Source organism: Gigantopelta aegis, chromosome 8 (assembly GCF_016097555.1).
Source record: "Gigantopelta aegis isolate Gae_Host chromosome 8, Gae_host_genome, whole genome shotgun sequence".
Lineage (NCBI taxonomy): Eukaryota > Metazoa > Mollusca > Gastropoda > Neomphalida > Peltospiridae > Gigantopelta > Gigantopelta aegis.
Genome location: NC_054706.1, coordinates 32939997 through 32962512, shown reverse-complemented (window position 1 = coordinate 32962512; position 22516 = coordinate 32939997). Strand labels below are relative to the sequence as shown.

Genomic DNA, 22516 nt, shown 5'->3' with positions numbered 1-22516 from the left:
CAGTAATTAAAAAAATTGACTAGCTATGATTATAAATTCACTAGCCCTACTTTAATAAATGCAATCAGATACAGTTATATCATACAAAGAGAGAAATACAGCTTAAAAACCCCTTCAAAATTGGGTAGTGGGTGGGGCAAAAAAGTCATTTACAAAACAGACATAAATTCAGCATTTGACAACTTTGTTTTTTTACTAGCCGTCGGGCATGATGATAGTAGTTATTTATTAGCCCAACATTGAATATCACTAGTCATGGGAGTGGGGCTACCATAATCTAGAAGGCCTGGGTAGAGCTTCTGTCTTGAGATGTGATGGGTCAAAGGATGGATGAATCTTAGTGGATGACTTCAGTTGATTCCAATTATTCCCGATGGTGCTCTATAGCTGGCATATCAAAAGATGTGTTACATGTACCATCATGTCCAAAACTGAATTTATTAAAAAAAAACAAAAAACATAAAATAAAAATTTGTTGCTGCAAATCAGAATACATTATTTTTGTGACAAGAATGGATTACATTTTTCATTCTGTTTGGGGTGAGATGTAGCCCAGTTGTAAAATGCTCACCTGATGCCGTTGGTCTAGGATCGATCCCTGCTGGAGGGCCTTTATTTTTCGTTCCAGCCAGTTGCCTATGACTGGTATATTAAAAGCTGTGGTATATGCTATCCTGTCTGTGGGATGGTGCATATAAAAGATCCCTTGCTAGTAATATTTAACTTGTCTCATTCTTTAGTGTGTCTCACCATATTTTATATTAAACTGCTCACAGCTATCGAGCAGACAGTACAGTCAAGGTGTTTCTGAGCCCTTGACATTAAGAACACCGTGCACTGACACAAGTGATAACACCAAGTACCTGATAATGATAAAAATGCCATTACAACAGCTTTTTATCATGTTGCTGCTGATTGCTGTCACATATTTCAAGAGCTGGTTTCTTGGACAATAAAACAATCCTTACAAATTGTTTTGGTTCTAGGTACACCCAGATGTGTCTCTGTGAAGGGTGTCCATTATCTCTGAGAGTACACGAGGACATTGATTCTGTAGGAGACTGTTTGGGAAAAGAAGGCGGCTTTATCTTCTGAATGCAGTGGAGTGTATAGCTGTTGTAATGCATGAAAAGTAGGCGGTGGTGGAGCTGCACTGGCTGCTGAAAATTGCTGACTACCGTCTTATAATGAACACCCTGCTATGTATACTGATGGAAATAAATAAGGGCTCACACAAACAGTGACAGCATATAATAATTGCAACCAAAATCCTCAGTCCACAATGTCAGAGGTTGACTGTGTTACTGATAGTCAATTCGACATTACAGTCATAAAAAAGGTTTTTTGGTTTTTTAACGATGCCACTAGAGTACGTTGATTTATTAATCATCAGCTATTGGATGTCAAACATTGGGTAATTTTGACATATAGTCTTAGAGTGAAAACCCGCTACATGTTTCCATTAGTAGAAAAGTATCTTTTATATGCACCATCCCACAGACAGGATAGCACATTTCATGGCCTTTGATATACCAATCATGGTGCACTGGCTGGAACGACAAATAGCCCAATGGGCCCACCGACGGGGATCGATCCCAAACCAACCATGCATCTAACGAGCGCTTTACCACTGGGCTACATCCCGCCCTTACTACTAACATACAATGTCACATTAGAACTTGCTATTAATAGACATTACGGTGCTAGTAGTGGTTTAAATTTGGACATGTGCGCCTTATTTCTTTCCATCAGTTTATGATTCCCAGTATACATGTAGTGCGGGAAGGGTGAATAAACTGTCATCAAGTCATGTCAAAATAATATAATAATTCATGAAAATTAATATAGAGTAAAACAAAAATAGGTGAATACTAATATTTCTTCATTAAAATGTGGAACTAGATATTAAGTTGTTTTGTATATCCATCTACCTTGTTCTCTTACAACAAAGTCCATGGTATGTACTGTCTTGTCTGAAGATAATGCAAATAAAAGATCTCTTGCTAATTAAATGAAAATATGTAACTGGTTTCCTCTGAAGACTATTTGTCAGAATTACCAAATGTTTGACTTCCATTAACCGATCATTAATTAATCAGTATGCTCTAGTGGTGTTATGAAACAAAGCAAACTTTACTCCCAAAGTTTCAAGCTGTCATTCACCAGTTCGTCAAATGTGAATTGAAAATTGGCATTGGTGAATCAGGGTTTCTGCCAGAAGGTAAAACGGGTATGGTGCCATACCCAAATGTTTTGGCAGATTTTACAATTTTAAGTTAAAACTTTTGACAAAAATAATGACTCTTTATCATTACTGTACGAGTTTCTTAAACCAAACTCTAAACGTAACCCATTTCGTTTCTGTGGGAGGCCCCCTCATACCCTCTGTTGTCTGTGGTTGCAGTCAATTCCACAGCGCCATACCCAAAAATTTCTTTTTGGCAGAAATACTGTGCATATAGTGGCGTCGTGGCAGGCCATCGGTCTACAGACTGGTAGGTACTGGGTTCGGATCCCAGTCGAGGCATGGGATTTTTAATCTAGATACCGACTCCAAACCCTGAGTGAGTGCTCCGCAAGGTTCAATGGGTAGGTGTAAACCACTTGTACCGACCAGTGATCCATAACTGGTTCAACAAAGGTCATGGTTTGTGCTATCCTGCCTGTGGGAAGCACAAATAAAAGATCCCTTGCTGCTAATCGGAAGAGTAGCCCATGTAGTGACGACAGCGGGTTTCCTCACAAACCATATGTCTGACGCTATATAACCATAATTAAAATGTGTTGAGTGCGTCGTTAAATAAAACATTTCTTTCTTTCTACTGTGAATATATGCATATTAAATTTGCTGTAAAAGCCCATTCAAGAATTAACAATTTACTGAATAACCTTTCACTGCATACTGTTTGGTTAATTTTATTAAGAGTAGAGAAAATATAACCTCAGATTTTCAAGCAGATTTGTCAAATTGTTGAGAGGTTGTTTTTGTTCCGGCTTGTTTTTAAGCTGTGCATACGGTGTGACAGAATCCATGTGCTACTTTTCATTTACGGACACCGGATCTTTGAATAAAGATCACCAGTAAAAGAAAATTCACATCAAAGTGGCAGCGTCACTTGAAAAAGAGGAAATCGATTGTTGTAAGGATCAAATATAAGATAGATTGAAAACCAATAATTAAACTTTAGCATAGCTACATGTAAAAAAAGATGAGGATGAACACTCGGCATCTGTTCTGATGAAAAAAGTTGTTATTTGATGGAGATGAAGTAGCACATTCCCATGGGGGAGGGTGGATGGGTGATGTTTGTGAGGAAAAGAAAACACTTTTTTTTTGCATTATCTCAGCAAAAATTGTAATGAAAACCCCAGTAGTTTTGTTGGACGAAAAATACTTCAAATTTTCAGAATCCATTTGGAAAGTACACAGGTAGTGTCTGTTTATTAAAGATGAAAGAGTTGAATAATTTGGGGGTGGACGGAGGGTTGGGGTTGGGGGAATGATAATTAAGATACAAAAGTTGTAAAATACATAAATAATGTATCTGTATACAGGATATGCACTAAAAATAAAACATATTTGTAATAACATTGTTGTCCTTTGAGGGCTAACCAAGCAGAACTGGCTATGTCCAAAGTTGTATTCAGAAAAACAAGGTTTTGGATTTTTAATAATATGGAAATCTGAAAAGAAGGCAATGTTATTTACTATTTCCCAAAATTTTATAGCTTTACACCACTCCAAATACATAGATTCCCCCTTCCTCCAAAACCCCCAACCCAACCCTCCCAAAAAAACCCCAACCCTCCCAAAAAAAACCCAACCCATCAACAACAACAACTACAAACCAATTTGGAAATCTGAAAAGAAGGCAATGTTATTTACTTTTCCCTCCAAATTTTATAGCTTTATATACACCACTCCAAATACATAGATGCCCCACTTCCAAAACCCCCCAAATCAACCCCCCCCCCAGTAAAAACCCAACAACAAAAACAACAACAACAACCCCAAACCAAGTTATCTATTTAAAAAAAAAAAAAAACCAAAAAAAAAACCAGGAAATAAAAAACGAATGAAATAGGACTAATACTATTTTCGCAGAGTGAATAGAACCATAGTTGTCAGTAGTGCTGAGCACGCAGTTTTATTTGTTTCGAGGCAGAATAGAACTGTGATGTGATGATTATTACCATTAGACACCACGCACTCCAGGTTTATGGTCACCTGTTGGCCATTAACAGCACCACTGTAGCCACTCAAATTACCCCCCTCCATAACCCCCCCCCCCCCCCAAAAAAAACCCTAACAATTCACAGCAACAATAAAAAAAATTTTTGGTTGGAAATGAAATACACAAAAAGGATATTAAAATGTCATTTAAGCACACATTAATATGAAATATAGCTAACTTGTCATGTTATTCTTAACGATTTCAGCTATTAAAAATCATCCTGCTTCTAATTTCTACAGATGTGTTTCACTGAAACAGGAATAAATCCAAGGAATACATGGAATCTAACAAGAGATAAACCAAACAGTAGATGGTCAATCCCTGTTCAATGTCACCATTTTTTTTTTGCATACATGTCATGTTCGGGCATCTGAAAATTGCGAGAACGGTCATTTCGTTCATGCGTTGCTCGCGAAAATCAAAATTTTGCATAACCTATTTTTTTCCCCACACAAATCTAATTTTGAGTACCCTGGGTTTTTTTGTTCGCGCAAAATCTTGAACACCATTTACATGGATAAAATGAAATATGCAAAAAGGAAATGGGTTATATGGATTTATTTCTGCGTAACCAATAAATGAGTCACGCAGATTTTCAATTCTCAAGAGGCCTGCATGTACATGTGTAAGCAGAGTTTAAGCTGTCATTCGCCAAATCGCCAAATGAGATTTAAAGTTGAATTTGGCAAATATATGTCATTAACAAGCTATTCCGAAAAACCATGTGTCGTTAGTATGTGTATAGCTATTTAAAAAAAAAAATTCTGTTTAGCTAATTGTATTTGGCTACAGATTTTCTGATCACATTCGCCAAATTGCTAATAATTTTTGGCGTCTAGCTTAAACCCTAGTATGTATACATCTCTAGGTCAGTAAATGCACAATAAAACAGTATAACAATAGCAATTGTATATACACATTTTTCAGTTTTTAAGCAGTTGATCTCCAAGTTGCCAGATATGAATTGAACTTTATTTAGCAACTACGAGGTGCGATCAAAAGGTTCCGAGACTTCCTGTTGCGAACGAACGGAGCGCGACATGGCCATGTACGTGCAGCAGGAGTGAGCAGTGACTTTTGTTATTCAGTACGTCACGTCACATCGCACGTTGAACATAGGGATCTGTGTTACATGCATTTTTGTGACCACGTGTACTTGCTTATTTGCGATTTCACTATGGACCTGAAATTTGAGCAGAGAGCAAACATCAAATTCTGTGTCAAACTCAGGGAAATCGGCAACGGAGATCCTCGAAATGCTTAAGAAATGAGCCAGGCGATGTGTTTTGAGTGGCATGAGTAGATAATTTAAAACAACATTTGAAAAAAAGCAGACAATATTTATTCAGTGCAGCATAAACAGTGATATTTTTCACATACCAGTACATTGCTATATTTACACAAACCAGTATGTGCTGTCATTGATTGACATGGGTACATTGTAGGAGTGTTTTAGTCTGTGCAATATTAAAGGTAGTAAATTACTGTAATATTCTGACAATCAATAAAAAGCTTTTTCAAAAAATAATTTAGGCAATAATTACTATAGCAATAAACAATAAATTACCATTGTAAGATTTTATATCACCTGCTTATTGAATGCTCTGTTATTCAAATGTATCGATGTTTTTTTTCTCTACATCTCATAAAATACATTATTTAAACATTTTGATGTATTGTGCGTATTCTAGCAGTCATAGTTATTTAATAATCGATAAACTGGTTGTGCCAAAGTGATGTTAGTATACATTTACGAATTCTAATATGTAGTTTCAGTTTCATACTAAGCTCCACAACTAGTATAAAATTCAGAAGCTTTATGGTATGTTGTCCTATAATTAACGGCACCACTAGAGCACATTGATTTATTAATTATTGGCTATTGAATCTCAAACTTTTAATAATTCTCATTTATAGTCTTGGAGGAAATCTGCTATATTTTTCTATTATCAGCAAGGGATCTTTCATATTCACTTTCCCACATTCAGGACAGCACACAAAGGCTTTTGATATAGCAGTTGCAGGGCACCAGTAGGAATCGGTCAGATAATTGATGGTCAATACTAGCTACTAGCTATGTTCAACTACTAGCTAAAGTAGCCAATCGGGAATGATCAGCACAAACAAATTATGTAAAAATACTAACATTCAGTTCGGGAAGTATTTACTGTATTTATAATGTAGGTGTTGAAAACTCACTGGCAGACACTTATTAATGACTTCCCTGGTAACATGATCAGTTTTTACCCACCAACAGTAATTATTATTTATTAGTACCTGATTTTAGATTATTTCATTTCTTAACATTTTGTAAAAATAAAATCAGTTAGACAAGCAGTCTGGGAGTAATGCTAAAGCAATATGTATTTCTCCTGCCATGGGCCAAATTAATATTCATATCTCTTAAATTCAAGGGCCTTAACTATTATAACTGGGTAAAACCCATGAGGGTGAAACTTGATCAGTAATTCTACATGATAAAGCTACACACAAAATTTAAGCTCAGTCTGAAGTCATTGAGATAAAAGGTCTGGAAAACTGTTTTGGATAGACTGATAGACAGACAGACAGACAGACAGACAGATGTCGACAAAACCTATAGTCCAGTCTAATAATGGGTTCTTGTGGATTCTCATAACAAAGTTGTTGTTATCCAACTGTTTCCTGATAGAATTTAATGAAACATCGGGCGTGCATGGTGTTGAGACAGTGTCACAGTTGTTGTGTGTTAGACATCTACTAGCTTAATTAATTCTGATTAAAAATCTGACGATGCATCAAGTATTTTTCCTTTTTAGCAATTTATAAAAGATATATTTTTGTGTGTACTTTATATGTAACTACATGTAGGTTAACACTACATGTAATTTCAATAAGACTAACATCAAATATTCATTATAATTTATTGCAGTCACCTGTAAATTTATTATCATCATTTATTTATTTGCTGTGTTTGAAAGAAAGAAAGAAATGCTTTATTTAACGACGCACTCAACACATTTTATTTACGGTTATATGGCGTCAGACATATGGTTAAGGACTACACAGATTTTGAGAGGAAACCTGCTGTCGCCACTTCATGGGCTACTCTTTCCGATTAGCAGCAAGGATCTTTTATTTGCACTTCCCACAGGCAAGATAGCACAAACCATGGCCTTTGTTGAACTAGTTATGGATCACTGGTCAGTGCAAGTGGTTTACACCTACCAACTGAGCCTTGTGGAGCACTCACTCAGGGTTTGGAGTTGGTATCTGGATTAAAAATCCCATGCCTCGACTGGAATCCAAACCCAGTACCTACCAGCCTGTAGACCGATGGCCTAACCATGATGCCACCGAGGCTGGTTTGCTGTGTTTGAATGCATTCTTATAGCTAAATGTCATCCAGTCGATATATATATGTCATTAATATACACTGGGGACGGAACGTAGCCAAGTGGTAAAACGTTTGCTTGATGCGTGGTCAGTCTGGGATCGATCCCTGTCGGTGGGCCCATTTGGCTGTTTCTCGTTCCAGCCAGTGCACCACGACTGGTATATCAAAGGCCGTGGTGTGTACTACCCTGTCTGTGGGATGGTGCATAAAAAATATCCCTTGCTACTAATGGAAAAATGTAGCAGATTTCCTCTCTATGTCTGTCAAAATGACCATATGTTTGACATCCAATAGCCGATAATTAATAAATCAATGTCGTCTAGTATTTGAATGCAATGTCAGTTGACAGTATCATGGTTAATCATCAATAAACTATTGTTTTGAAGTGTTCAAAATAAGAGTTAAAAAAAAAAAACCCCACAAAAGTACTAAAGGTGACCTACTAACATGTAATTCTGATGTACATGCAAAATTAGGGTCCATTTCATTTTATTTGGTGCTGTTTAGTTAAGAAGATTATGTCGGTGTTTAACAACCATTGGTTTCTGAATGTTGATGCTCTTGTTTGATCCCAGTTCTGTACTGTTTTAACATGCTCATATCCAAATATTGTTGAGGCACGTTCACCCTGGATCCAGTCTGCCTTACAGAGTCCAGGGCAGATCTTGTTTGAAGACTGGTATTTATCTAAATGTGTGGGATATTGACCAATGGTAAAAAGATACTCTCTTCATCAGTCAATTTGGTCTTCTGGAGAAAAAAAAAAACTGCTTATAAAATACACCTTAAGAACAAATTTAATGCATTTTTTGTTTTGTTAGTAGTATAAATTTTTATTTTGGAACAATCAGGCAGATTTGCAGATTTCTGATTTTGTTTGTAGTCGTATGTGATTCATAATCGAACAGTCATTTTAAGTTTAGGTTCAAGACTACTATATAGCAGAAACTTTTCATCCCACATGCTACAAAATTCTATTTTTATGAGCCTCGCTCAAATTCTTTTCTTGATGCACTTAACTTAAACTTTTTTTTATACTTTTCCATCCCTGAAAGATTCATGGTCACTTGATGGACTATCTTTGTAAAATTCACTGTCGCCCTTAGCCAATAAAGATCACAATAGGTTGACTGCTAATTTTTAACCCTGCCTTTTTGCCTTAGACAAACCATGTAATACTAGTAGGTGGAATCTAAACTACTGTTATGTTGCAAAACTTAACAGCCTCATTGTCTTGGATTAGTGGTATCTGGAGGCCTTTACTGTCAATAAACAAACATTGTTTATATATATTGTTTCATAATAAATAACCTGTTATATATATACAGTTGTTAAATTTTATTGTTTTCTTTGACAGATGGTAACAGAATTGCCAAGTCAACCACCATTGATGTTTTGTTACGGTCCGACTTCAAGCTGGTGATAAACGATGAAACGTACTTGGTCAGCCCTCCCAAAATAAGTAAGTACCTTTGTGCCTGCCGGTCTGCTTAATAACTGCACATTTGTAGCATTGTCTACATTATTTATATTATATGTATATCGGTCAGATGAATCAGTACACATGCAGTGTGATCGGGGTTCTGCCTAGATATTTATGAATGGTGGAAACAGCAGGTCAAGTATAAAATTTTTGACATGGCGCAAGTGATGGTCAGCAGTATGATCAACAGCTGGTCAGATTTTCCGAATGCTTGACCAACACCAATCATTGTTATGTGGAGAACCCCAAGTGATACCTTCCAAAGCAAGGAATACGTGATGACAACATGGCACTTTATTTAATCAGTGGCTATTAGATGGCGGGTAATGGTGATTGTGACTCTTTAGCTGCCACAGGCCATCGGTCTACAGGCTGGTAGGTACTGGGTTCGGATCCCAGTCGAAGCATGGGATTTTTAATCCAGATACCAACTCCAAACCCTGAGTGAGTGCTCCGCAAGGTCAATGGGTAGGTGTAAACCACTTGCACCGACCAGTGATCCATAACTGGTTCAACAAAGGCCATGGTTTGTGCTATCCTGCCTGTGGGAAGCGCAAATAAAAGATCCCTTGCTGCCTGTCATAAAAAGAGTAGCCTATGTGGCGACAGCGGGTTTCCTCTAAAAACAGTGTCAGAATGACCACATGTTTGATGTCCAATAGCCGATGATAAGATAAAAAATCAATGTGCTCTAGCGGCGTCGTTAAATAAAACAAACTTTACTTTACTTTAGCTGCCACATGACAACTTAGCAACTCTTGTTATTGGTGAGAAGCAAGGAGTGGTTCCCCATGGACAAAATAATACACACTATGGCAGTTGATATATTATAGTGATCAGGAAACACCAGATAGAACTGGAAAAACCCTAGTGGCTCTCGACTTCAGGCAAATGCTCTACCACTGAGCTTCCTCCCATTCTTGTGAGAACTTAAATTCAATATTCATCCAATCAGTGTCCTTATGACTGGTACACCAAAGGCTGTGGTATGTATTGTCCTGTCTATGGAAAAGTGCATACAAAAGATCCCTTGCTGCTTTATTGGTAAGAGTGTGTGTGTGTGTGTGTGTGTGTGTGTGTGTGTGTATATATATATATATATATATATATATATACAGTCGAACCTGGTCTAACGGTCACCTGTACATAATGGTCACCTGCCTATAACGGCCACTATAAATCCCCCCAATGCATTTCCTTCTTTATTTGACCTGTACATAACGGTCACCTGTCCTTAACGGCCAGCGGTCACTATTTTCCACCCAAAATCACAGGTTGAACTTGCTATAACGGTCACAAGATGATCGTCGTAAAGACGTTTTTTGCTTTATGTTTTGACGCTGGTTATGTCTTTACTTTTTCAGTCATCTTAAAAATTATAAATTAAATGTGTTTATATGGCCATGTCATGTAAAAGCTTTGGGTTTATTTTCTGTCAAAGTAAAGTTCCATTGTAATTCTCTGATCGTAATTGAAAAACAAACGGACACTCAGTAACTTCCGTTACTGGTTGGGTAATTCGATTGGTTCTCAGCATCCTCACTGAATAGTAGACGACTTCCCATTGGCTGTACATAATGTAATCTGTATGTATGGTCACTCTATTGAGTCTCGAGAAACTAAACAAATGAGGTATTATGTTAGGTGTTTCATTGTGTCTAGCCAGTCATGACTGTTAAATAAACATGAATTGTTGAAGGCGGCAGTCTTTTCAGATATCCCGTGTTCGGATTATTTAAGCGACTCCTGATCTTATTCAGCTGTAATCAACGGTCGTACTCCACTGAAGGATTAGCGGTGACATAAAACAAACAAATGAGTCAAACATGCCACATGGGTAATAACCTTCAATTACACAAAATATCTTCTGCAAGTCAATGTTAGCGTTTGTGAAATATATCAACGAATACGTTTGCATGCAAAATGCCACCGAAAAATCGTACTTTAACGTTAGAACAGAGAATCGACGTTATTAACAAATCTGAGAAAGGCACTTTAAGTGCGCGAAAGATCGCCGATCATTTTGGTGTAGGACGTTTTCAGATTAAGTCTATTTTAAAAAGGAAAGCTGATGTTCTGGCCGATTTTTACAATAATGTTTCAGCCGAAAGAAAGCAACAGGCAATGATGACATAAACAAGCTAGTGTGGGAATGGTTTAAAAATGCGACATCTTTTTTTATGACAGTTGTGATATTCTTTAATATATGGGTTCTAATTTTGAACTTGTATATAAGGGTCACCTCTCTATAACGGCCACTTTTGTTAGGTCCCTTGGGTGGCCGTTATATACAGGTTTGACTGTATATATATATGGTGTCAGCAGGTTTCTGTTCTTTCTCTGAATGACAAAATGTTGAAAGTAATGTAGGCACCAAGTAGCCAGTGTCGTAGTCTAAGATGTGCCAAGATCTTGTTAAGCTAATATTCCTTTCCTTTTAATGTTCATCCAATCCAAGGTTATGGGTCAAGCACAAGATATGTGCATTTTCATCACAAGTGTTTCAAGAGGTATTTCAAGTGCTTGGATGTACTTGAATATTGTTTGACTTCTCCGGGTTTTAACAAGTGCTTGGATGTACTTGAATATTGTTTGACTTCTCCAGGTTTTAACAAGTACTTCATGATATGCTTCATTACTGATTATATCAAAGGCCAAGATGTGCTCTCCTATCTGTTGAATTTTTATGATTATCTTATCTGCTGTGTAGCTTGTCAATATGTTATATTTTAATTCCATAATGCTTTAAACTACATATCATAAAACCTAATCAGGGTTTCTGCCAGAGGGTATGAAGGATAAAATTATGTACCCTAAAATCTTTAAAATATATATATATATATATATATAAAGATTTTATGATTTTTAGATAATGTCAAAGTACATGAAATACAGTGTCCAGTTTCAAAATGTTTCAAACCCATAAGGGGCACTTATTAATTATCTGTTTTATTTTTGTTATGTACCCTCAAATTGTGAAGCAAGCTAATATTTTCCACATTATACCAAAGCCTCACCAGACACAATGTTGTCGTATTTTCAGCAACCCATATTTTGTCTAACAGGATATATTTCTTTTGGCCTGCTATTTAAAAAAATCCAAAAAACAGCAGGTCATATTTTACTTTCTCTTATATGCACGTGCTTGGACCGTCAGTGAATGTGAGCAAATGTCAGATGATGAATGATTGCACATTATGCAAATGAGGCTGGGATGTACCCCAGTGGTAATGCACAATTGATTTGGGATCGATCCCCATCGGTGGGCCAATTGGACTATTTCTCATTCCAGTGGCATAACAAAGACTGTCAGATGGTGCGTATTAAAGATCCCTTGCTATTCTTCTCTAAGACTATGTAAAAATTACCAAACGTTTGACATCCAATAGCCAGTGTTTAATAAATAAATGTTCTTTAGTAGTGTTGTCAAACAAAACATACTTTAAAAACTCCTACTATATTCTAGTTGCCATTGCTTATCTGTGCTCCTTTCAAGTGTGCACCTTCCAAGTGTGAAATATAAACTTGTAAAAAAACCAAAACCCTTTACTCTGCTGTGAAATTCTTTCATAAACTTCACTTTTATATTGCTACTGCAAATGCTGATATTTTGTGGTTTGTGATCTAGCTTGATCTCTTCTGTGGCAGAACGTCCCAAACTGTGAATTCTCCATCCCATTCTTGTCACAGATGTGAGCCTGCCATTACCAGTAATGTTCTATAGTCACTCTCCCATTGTTAGCACACACTTGAAACAAACTCACATACATGATGCATATATGGTAATCAAGGTAATGGGATATTGATCTTGGATACTAGTAACTGAAGTCTCGTCATTCAGTTGATCTGTGTAAATACATATAGAGTACATGTACATTACATTCCTTTATAAAATGTCCCTGTGATTAGTGTTAAATCTATCTCCATTTGATCATAATGTTTTGCTTGCTAAAAACTTGCAGTAAGAGAGAGGCATATTCTGAACATTCTGAATATATATAACACTGTATTCAGGAATACATGTTACATGCATGTCATAAAGATATATAGCATTCCATAATATTATGCACATCTTGTCTAATTTTAAACCATCTATTAACATGACAATCATGGTGGTCCAAAGGGTCAGTTAAAGTAATATGTTTCTGGCCCTTGTTAAATTTAACAAGCCCTCAGATCGCACATTTCATTATAATGATAATGTATATATATTCTACATCTGCTATTACTCAAAACTAGTATTATTGGATATGACTGATTGTAGATCACCAATTTATTTTTACAATATTACATTTTTCATTTGGAAAGATACATATTTTAAAAAGCTGATCTCTCATAGTCACCATTAATTAATAAAGGTCACCTCGGGCAGTGGGGCGACTGATAATTTTCAACCGTGATATCAAAGACAAATACGTTTTTGCAAAGAAATAACTTTTGGAAGGAAATGATGTTTCAAGCCCATATTACATTATTATAATAGAAAAAAAAAAAACGTGATATAATGGCCTAGTGTATCTTGTCACCTTACAAGTAGGGAACGGGATTTAGCTCAGTTGGTTGAGTGCTTGCCCGAGACGCATGCATCGCGGAATCAAACCACCTCGGTGGATCCATTCAACTAATTGGGCTTTTTCTCTCATTCCAACCAGTGCACAGCAACTGGTCAACGGCTGTGGTATGTGCTTTCCTGTCTTTGGGAAAGTGCACATAAAAGATCCCTTGCTGCAAATGGAAAAATGTAGTGTGTTTCCTCTGATGACCACGAGTCATAATTACCAAATGTGTGACATCCAATAGCCAGTGATTAATTAATCAATGTGCTCTAGTGGTGTCTTTAAACAAAACAAACACTCTTTAAGTTAGCTATGCACTTACGATGATCTTAGGGCTAGGATCTCTTTGTGGAACGGGGCCCTGGGCCCAATTTTACGAAGCGATCTTCGTGCTAAAATCACCTTAAGGTAGTTAGGCACTTGAGATGATTTTGGCACTTAGATCACTTCATAAAATGAGGCCCTGGAGCTCAGAAGATAATGAGGTCAAATCACAGCCTCAGCACTGCAAAGATAAATTTACTATGGACATGTTGCTAATAGCATCGTGCAGCTGACTTCTGTATGCAAGAACAGAGGACATCCACAGAGCATGAATTATAAATGCAAAGATCGCTAGAATGTTATCAGTGGAAGTCATCAACAAAAAGTAATTTCAGTAAGTCTTTGAAGTCAATTATTATCAACCAACATCTAATGTTCTTCATACCTTTGTGATTCTTACAGACTTATTTGAACTTAATGTCTTAACAGAGTGCAGGTGTACTGGTATCTATGATATTGAACCTTTGAAATTGCTCACTGAAAAATTACAGTTTTACTATTCTTCCCAAGAAAAAACCCCAAAATAATGCCCAACGAGTTTCTAAACTTTACATATAAAATTTACATATGACATAGAAATTTGATTTGCTGATGGAATAAGTCAATGACAGTAAAAACATTAACACATTCCAGCTACTGATCCTCTAAGGGCTGCAACCTTGATTATGTATTTCTAAGCATCCAAGAATCACCCCGTATGTTAACATCATCGACTTCTCAAGCATCATTATCTGTTGAATAGTCATGAACCAAGGATATGAATTCAGCTTTTCATATATTCATTGACATAAGCTCTGGTTGTTCTTCTTTGTATGTCTTGAATTTAATACAACAGTTTTGTTTGATAAAATATCACATTTTTGAAGTGTTTAATTCATGTCAAAGAGGATATAAACAGTAATTATGAGAATGATAATTGTTGATCAATAGATTATGTCACTGCTTTTATTGCATTGCAAGAAAAGACATAAAATCTCTTAATGCCTACATATGTTTTATGTAGATAGTCTTAGTCAACTTACTGTATTAACAAAACAATAATGCTATACAACCTGAGTCATCTCCTCCACTGCAGAATTGTCTTCCCTTACCGGGCGTATATCCGTATATCCACACATGGGCAGATCATCATTCTCAATTCTTCAGTCTTCCATTGTGGTTCTAAAAATTACGAGCTCTGCAAAACTTTTTTTTTTTTTTTTTTTTTTTTTGTCAATGTGAAACGTGTTATTAAATTGTAATTGTTGTTTGTCTTTTCCCTAGCCATTACCAAGACATACATTGTTTCTTTGTGGTTAATTGGGGTTAATACATTTGTCAAACTGTCTGACACGGCCTCATCTGGCTCAACCGCAGGGTTGTTGGTGTGTTCCGAACCCGGCTGTAGGAAGCGGTTTCCCTGTTTTAACTCCCACTTGCTGTGTTGGTCCTGTAGGTCCTGTTCTTTAGACCAGAAGTGCGAGGTCTACGTGACTTGACCTTCGTCCATTTGGATGAAATTTCATCGCCAGGTCTGTGAGGCAGACAGGAAGAGGGATGTACAAAAAGGCAAGGGAGAGAAGAGCGAGGAGGCAACCTCGGGTTTGTCCTCCAATCAGAGGTGCTGCCAGCTTCCAAGAAATCAGTGTTTTTTTGCCAGAAAGAAATTTTTGGGTATGGTGCTATGTAATTGAATATTGTAAAATACTTTATTTTTGCGTTTTTCGCGTTCGAATAAAATTTGTGAAAATAAATTCCATGCGAAATTAAAGGCAAACAATCGTTCAATCAGACCAGAGTAGGGACTAGTAGTAACAACGCAACTCTTAAAATTTTAAATTAAGAAACCCCACGCTCCAAAACCCCCCCAACAATATATAAGTACAGAAAAATATATTATAAGTTAAGAAACAATACTACAATTTGTATGGTTTTCTTTCGTAAGTGATGGCGATAAAAGCAACACGCGTGTTTAAAAAACGGAAGTAAACATCACAGTATGTTAAAATGTGGAAGTGAAAAAAGATCCAGTGTGAGCTTCTGCAGTGATACTATACTCATAGTTCATATTGGGCCCTTACATTAAAGGTTTTGCCTGTTGGTCAATCTCAAACGGTAGTGAACAAGTATTTTGACAGTAATAAATTTAACTTGAGCTAGCATTGCGCCTTCACATTTTGTTTTTGTTTTTGGCTTTATTTTTATAACACGTTTAAGGATTACGAAAAAGTGCACAGGGTAGCCTAAGCACCTTGCGTAAGCTTATGGCATTTTGTAAATAATAAACATCAAAATTATTGACTTCAGTACTGGTACTTCAGGGCTTTTTTTGTTTTTTTATTAGGGGACGGCATGGCGGATACGCGAAAATAAATGCTCGCGAACTGACTAATTTTCGTTAAATCGCTAAAATTTGATCTGCAAAAATAAAGTATTTTACAGTATTTACAATGTGTGTGCTAAATTCAGCCGCAGTCGATAGGGGGTATGGGGGACCTCCCACAGAAATAAAATGGGTTAGGTTTAGGGTTAGGGTTAAGAAAATATCATACAATAATGATAAAGAGTCATTAATTTTGTTAAAAGGTCAACTTAAAAAATAAAATCTGCAAAACAAATTTGGTATGGCACCATACCCATTTTACCTTCTGGCAGAATTAACCCTGTGAAGGGAGAAGTTACGTCTACGTTTTTAAATTTTAGTTTAGGTCCTGAATATCAAGGTTTCTACCAGAGGGTAAAACGGGTATGGCACCATACCCAAAACTTTTGCAGATTTTTTTTTTTTTTAAGTTAACCTTTTAACAAAAATTAATTAGTCTTTATTATTACTGTATGATTTTCTTAACCCTAATCATAAATGTAATCCATTTTTTTTCGGGGTGGGGGGTGGGGTGATGGCATACCCCGTTGACTGTGGCTGCATTCAATTCCATATCACCATACCCAAAAATGTCTCTTTCTGGCAGAAACACTATGTATATATATATGTATCACTATTGTTGTACATGTATAGCAGCAGAAGCTGCATGTTTTGTTACAACATCTGACAGATGTTGATCCACTTGTTTCTGAATGAGGCGCAAGTTGTATTGATTTCTCGAAGCATATCAAAGATGATCTCAGTTCCGTGTGATTACACATTTACCTCAGTGTTGCAGGCACGTGAGCCAAGTGTTGTTATCAAGTGGCAGCTAGACACAAGCAGAAACTTTGCTGGTTCAAATTCCAAACATTTACTGTGCATGGGTAAAATTAATGGATCTATTTTTTAGATTTGTCAAAGAGCATGAAATGCAGTTTCCACTTTGAAAACCCATAATCACCTAGATGGGGCACTTATGATCTGGGTGGGTTTTTTTTTATAGGTACCCTCAAATTAGTTTTTGACAGAAAGCCTGTCTGTGTTAGAACTGGAAGTGTTTAACAATTTTATTATCAATTGCCAAATCCAATAACTGCAGATGATTCACACTCTATACACTTCGACCACATAAGAAAGCAGTTGATACATACTGGACACATTATGTATGGTCAGATATAATGTACAGTGAAACCCCTCTAAACCGGATACCCTTGGGACCAAAACAAATGTCCAGTTTTAAGAGGGATCCGGTTAACAGAGGTTAAGTTCTGTCCTGGTTTTTAAAAAGGGACTCTGAAACGCCCGTTTTTGAGGGAATTCTGTTTACAAAGGGTCCAGTCTTGAGAGGTTTCACTGTACATGTACATGGCTAACCATGGTCACCATGACAACAGGTACCACCTCCCATCTTTGAATTTGTAACAGTTCATGATTTGTGCCAAATCCAATAGATGATGATAACGCTTGTTAAGTTATGTTATTAAATGGCAGTAACGAAAGCTAGGTCTATTGTTCAGTTCCAAATATCAAATGTTTTGCTCGAGTGTCTGGTGTACTTGGTTCTTGATTGCCATAGCAACTGATAACAATAGTCACATTTGAGAGTTTTGTGAATAGAAGATCAAGTCTAATAATAAACTCGGATGACGCTTGCTGGCTGCTCCCTATTAACATTTAATGTAAGTAACAATCAACCCTAACACAAATAGGATAACCAAGGTGTAACCTAGCCAGTGAAATGGCACATTCTTTCGCCGAATGTCGCCTCAACTTACCAAGTTATTATTAGCAGTAGTGAGAATTGGAAATCGCCATAATATTTTGGACTTGATTCAAGATTCAATTTCAAAAACAAAATCACACAACAGACTTCAAGGCACCAACATGCTTACTGTCATAGCTTACTTATCACCTTCCAGTCAGTGCACCACGACTGGTATATCAAAGGCTGTGGTATGTGTTAACCTGTCTGTGGGATGGTGCATATAAAAGATCTCTTGCTGCTAAATGAAAAAAGTAGCCCATGAAGTGGCGATAACAGGTTTCCTCTCTCAATATCTGTGTGGTCCTTAACCACATGTCTGACGCCATATAAGCATGAATAAAATGTGTTGAGTGTGTTGTTAAATAAAACATTTCCTTCCTTCCTTCCTTCCTTCTTACTTAACACCTTGTTGGTCTGTTGTTTTATGTTGACACAAAACTACATACATGTCATTTGCAAATTACCAGTCAAGCATTGTTTTGTTCTCGGCCAGATTCATTATAGTAATGTCAATAAATATTAATGATTACTTACATTTTAACAATACAATGATATGATTATTAGTTACTTAATACTATTGTGTTTTCAATGAAAATGTTCAATTTTTTTTTTTTTTTAAAACCCCAACAGAAAACAAAAACAAAAACCTCATGAAGATGTGCATGTATGATGTTAAAAATAGCTAAGGAATATTAAACATAACACACGGTTATAGTAACAGTGTAATATTTGTGGTATTGGTGGTGAGCGAAAAAGCCTAAGCAATGATGTGACAAGACATTTCTATCAAATTTCTGTGCCTAGCATCCTGTCTGCTTTCTCCAGTAGGTCATTGCTGAACTCGACAAATTTCTTTGACACTAATGACTCTTGATTTTGATGGAGACGTCTCCCAGTGGCATCCCTCCCATGTTACATGTGGAAACGGTCTGGGCCCAATTTCACAAAACATCGTAAGCCTAGTTTTGCACGTAAATGTAAATCTATGACTAAACCACAATTTGTATTACTATTATAGTACAACAAATATAGTTAAAAGTACACACAACATTTTCTTTTTGTCCTTGAAATACTCCATCTTCTGTAATGATGTCATTTTCTGCGTGAAATAGATGCCAAACATGTGTAAATATATGGCTGGTATAACTGCTAGTCGTTTTGTGTGAAATAGGCCCCTGGACTCGGAGTTGGATATGCTGGCTTGGTGGTATATTCATGTTTTAGGGTCAGGATTTAGCTCAGTCGGTTGAGTGCTCGCCTGAGGTGCTTGCATAGCAGGATGGAACCACCTCGGTTGATCCATTCAACTGATTGGTTTTTTCTCGTTCCAACCAGTGCACAATAACTGGACAAAGGCTGTGGTATCTGTGGGAAAGTACATATAAAAGATCCCTAGCTGCTAATGGAAAAATTTAGTGGGCTTCAGTGTTTTTGCCAGAATTAAGTTTTTGAATGTGGCACTATGGAAATGGAAAGAAAATGGATTACGTTTAGTATTAGGGTTAAGAAAATCATACAGTAATGATAAGATTAATTAATTTTGTCAAAAGGTTAACTTCAAAAAAAAAATCAGCAATTTTTGGGGGGTATGTCGCCATACCCATTTTACTCTCTGGCAGAAACCCTGGGTTTCCTCTGATGACTAACACTACCAATGTATTTTGGGGCAATAAAAAAAATTCTACAAAAAAAAAGAAAAAAAGAGAAAAAGTGTCAAAATTACCAAATGTTTGACATCCAGTAGCTTATTATGAATTAATCAATGTGCTCTAGTAGTGTCGTTTCACAAAACAAACTTTAATTTTATTCATGTTTTAAGATTTTTATCACTTTCATTCCATACTTATATACCGGCCTCGGTGGCATTGTGGTTAGGCCATCGGTCTACAGGCTGGTAGGTACTGGGTTCGGATCCCAGTCGAGGCATGGGATTTTTAATCCAAATACCGACTCCAAACCCTGAGTGAGTGCTCCGCAAGGCTCAATGGGTAGGTGTAAACCACTTGCACCGACCAGTGATCCATAACTGGTTCAACAAAGGCCATGGTTTGTGCTATCCTGCCTTTGGGAAGCGCAAATAAAAGATCCCTTGCTGCTAATCGGAAAGAGTAGGCCATGTAGTGGCGACAGCGGGTTTCTTCTCAAAATCTGTGTGGTCCTTAACCATATGTCTGATGCCATATAGCCGTAAATAAAATGTGTTGAGTGCGTCGTTAAATAAAACATTTCTTTCTTTTCGTGTAGTGTGATGGTTGCAGGATTGATTGCAATTACATAAACATTACATGCAGCTGGTCACATGAGCCATGTATTATCCTGACCTTAGTAGGATTGTGGTATGCAAATCAGATACTAGATCATCAAACGCTGTAATCAATGAAAAAGATTGGATCCCTCAGATACGTTTTTTTCTATGTTCGAACAAGCAAGAAGCAAATTTGTATTCATCACTACTGACAGCTTCAGAGTTGTGTAAGCAATTTCTTAATTTAAAAGCATGGTCATTTGCAGCCTATTTTACAAGGCCTATTTTTAACTCACAGGCTTGTATAACTACATGTATTTACAATGCTTAAGCACCTTTGTGTAAGGAAAAACAGGCATTTTAGATAGGTATAGGTATGGGTCACTTTTAGTGGTGGGGTGTAGCTCAGTAGTAGAGCACTCGTGTAGTGTGACCGGCCTTGGTGGCATCGTGGTTAGGCCATCGGTCTACAGGCTGGTAGGTACTGGGTTCGGATCCCAGTTGAGGCATGGGATTTTTAATCCAGATACCGGCTCCAAACCCTGAGTGAGTGCTCCGCAAGGCTCAATGGGTAGGTGTAAACCACTTGCACCGACCAGTAATCCATAACTGGTTCAACAAAGGCCATGGTTTGTGCTATCCTGCCTGTGGGAAGCGCAAATAAAAGATCCCTTGCTGCTAATCGGAAAGAGTAGCCCATATAGTGGCAACAGCGGGTTTCCTCTCAAAATCTGTGTGGTCCTTGGTCTGACACCATATAACCGTAAATAAAATGTGCGTCGTTAAATAAAACATTTCTTTCTTTCCATACTTATACACATTTGAATTCAAGTATTCCCTACATATTTTAAACAGCATAGTAGTTTGATAAACTGTCTGTTTGGTAAGAAAGAGGTTTGATCAATCAATATAATCAAGGACTCGTATCTTTCCTTCAAACAATCCTTTGTTTGTACAATAAGTTAAAGTAAAAGTAAAGTTTGTTTTATTTAACGACGCCGCTAGAGCACATTGATTTTTTATCTTATCATCAGCTATTGGACATCAAACATATGGTCATTCTGACACTGTTTTTAGAGGATACCCACTGTCGCCACATAGGCTACTCTTTTTACGACAGGCAGCAAGGGATGTACAATAAGTTAATTTCAATTTGATTTTACCCTAATTTGGAAGAGAGAGATCTTCAGTCGGTGCCTTGAATGAGTTTGAATAACATTTCAGCAATCATTAGAAATGCTGTGGGTAAATAATTTGGATTTAGATTGCTTGAGGCTTAGTGAAAAGCTTGTCATTTGTGACCATAAGCCCATAGGGACAAGAGATCCAATCATTCGACTGTTGCATTATATGGTATCTGATGGACAAGAAGAAGAAGAAAGACAAAATTCTGAAGACACTTAATGTTTAAGCTTTATGTGTAGGGTACGACAAATCCACAAGCCTTCGTTCCCGACTTCGCCAGTGGAAATTATTAACTGTATTACTATAATACATAAGCCACTGACCAATGCTTCTGTAGGACTATAGTGACTTTCTCAAACATTTGTCAAGCTCTGTTAAATTAACTCTTTCCCTCCCTTTCTCGACTGTAGTGTCGAGACGTGACCGGTCTTCGTAAACACAGCTGTCAACATTCACAGGAATTATCTATCATGATTCTGTGAACGCTGTAACATAGTAGAATGACAATCAAACATTTTGAGTGTATTTTGTTGACTGGTATTCATATTTAAGTTGTAGCAATATCGAAAAGAAAACAAAATAAAATCTAAATTTGTGTAAACATTAGTGATGATGTAACGCGCACATGGGTTCAATTTCTCGCTATTTGTATAATTATTTCTTTTAAAATATGTTGGGACATTATTATTTAATGAAAATTGAAGATTTGTAAAGGATGTATTCGCCGAAAATAACTGATAATACAGACTTTGAAGTAGATGATGGATGAATTACTCGTCATTGATTGAAAGTGAAAATAAACTCATAAACAATGAAGTCATGGATCATGATCGTAGGGTTTTAAAAATATATATATATATATATATAAAAAATATTAATAAGTTCTGTAAATTTTATTTTGATAATTAGACTCACTTATATTTCCTCTAAACTATGACACATCAAATTAATGTTAAATTAGTTGTTTTTTTACAATTTGAGGTTGAATAATGTAGGTTCAAAA

General features: G+C 36.7%; 1 protein-coding gene across 1 annotated transcript in view; it reads left to right on the top strand.

Annotated features, from left to right (window-relative positions):
• The window catches only part of LOC121378481 (calcium uniporter protein, mitochondrial-like), a 108516-nt gene that overhangs the window by 49859 nt on the left and 36141 nt on the right, over positions 1 to 22516 (top strand). Inside the window, exon 4 of the mRNA XM_041506669.1 lies at positions 8969 to 9073. Coding sequence (XP_041362603.1) covers positions 8969 to 9073 — 105 coding nt within the window. The remainder of the gene's footprint in view (positions 1 to 8968; positions 9074 to 22516) is intronic.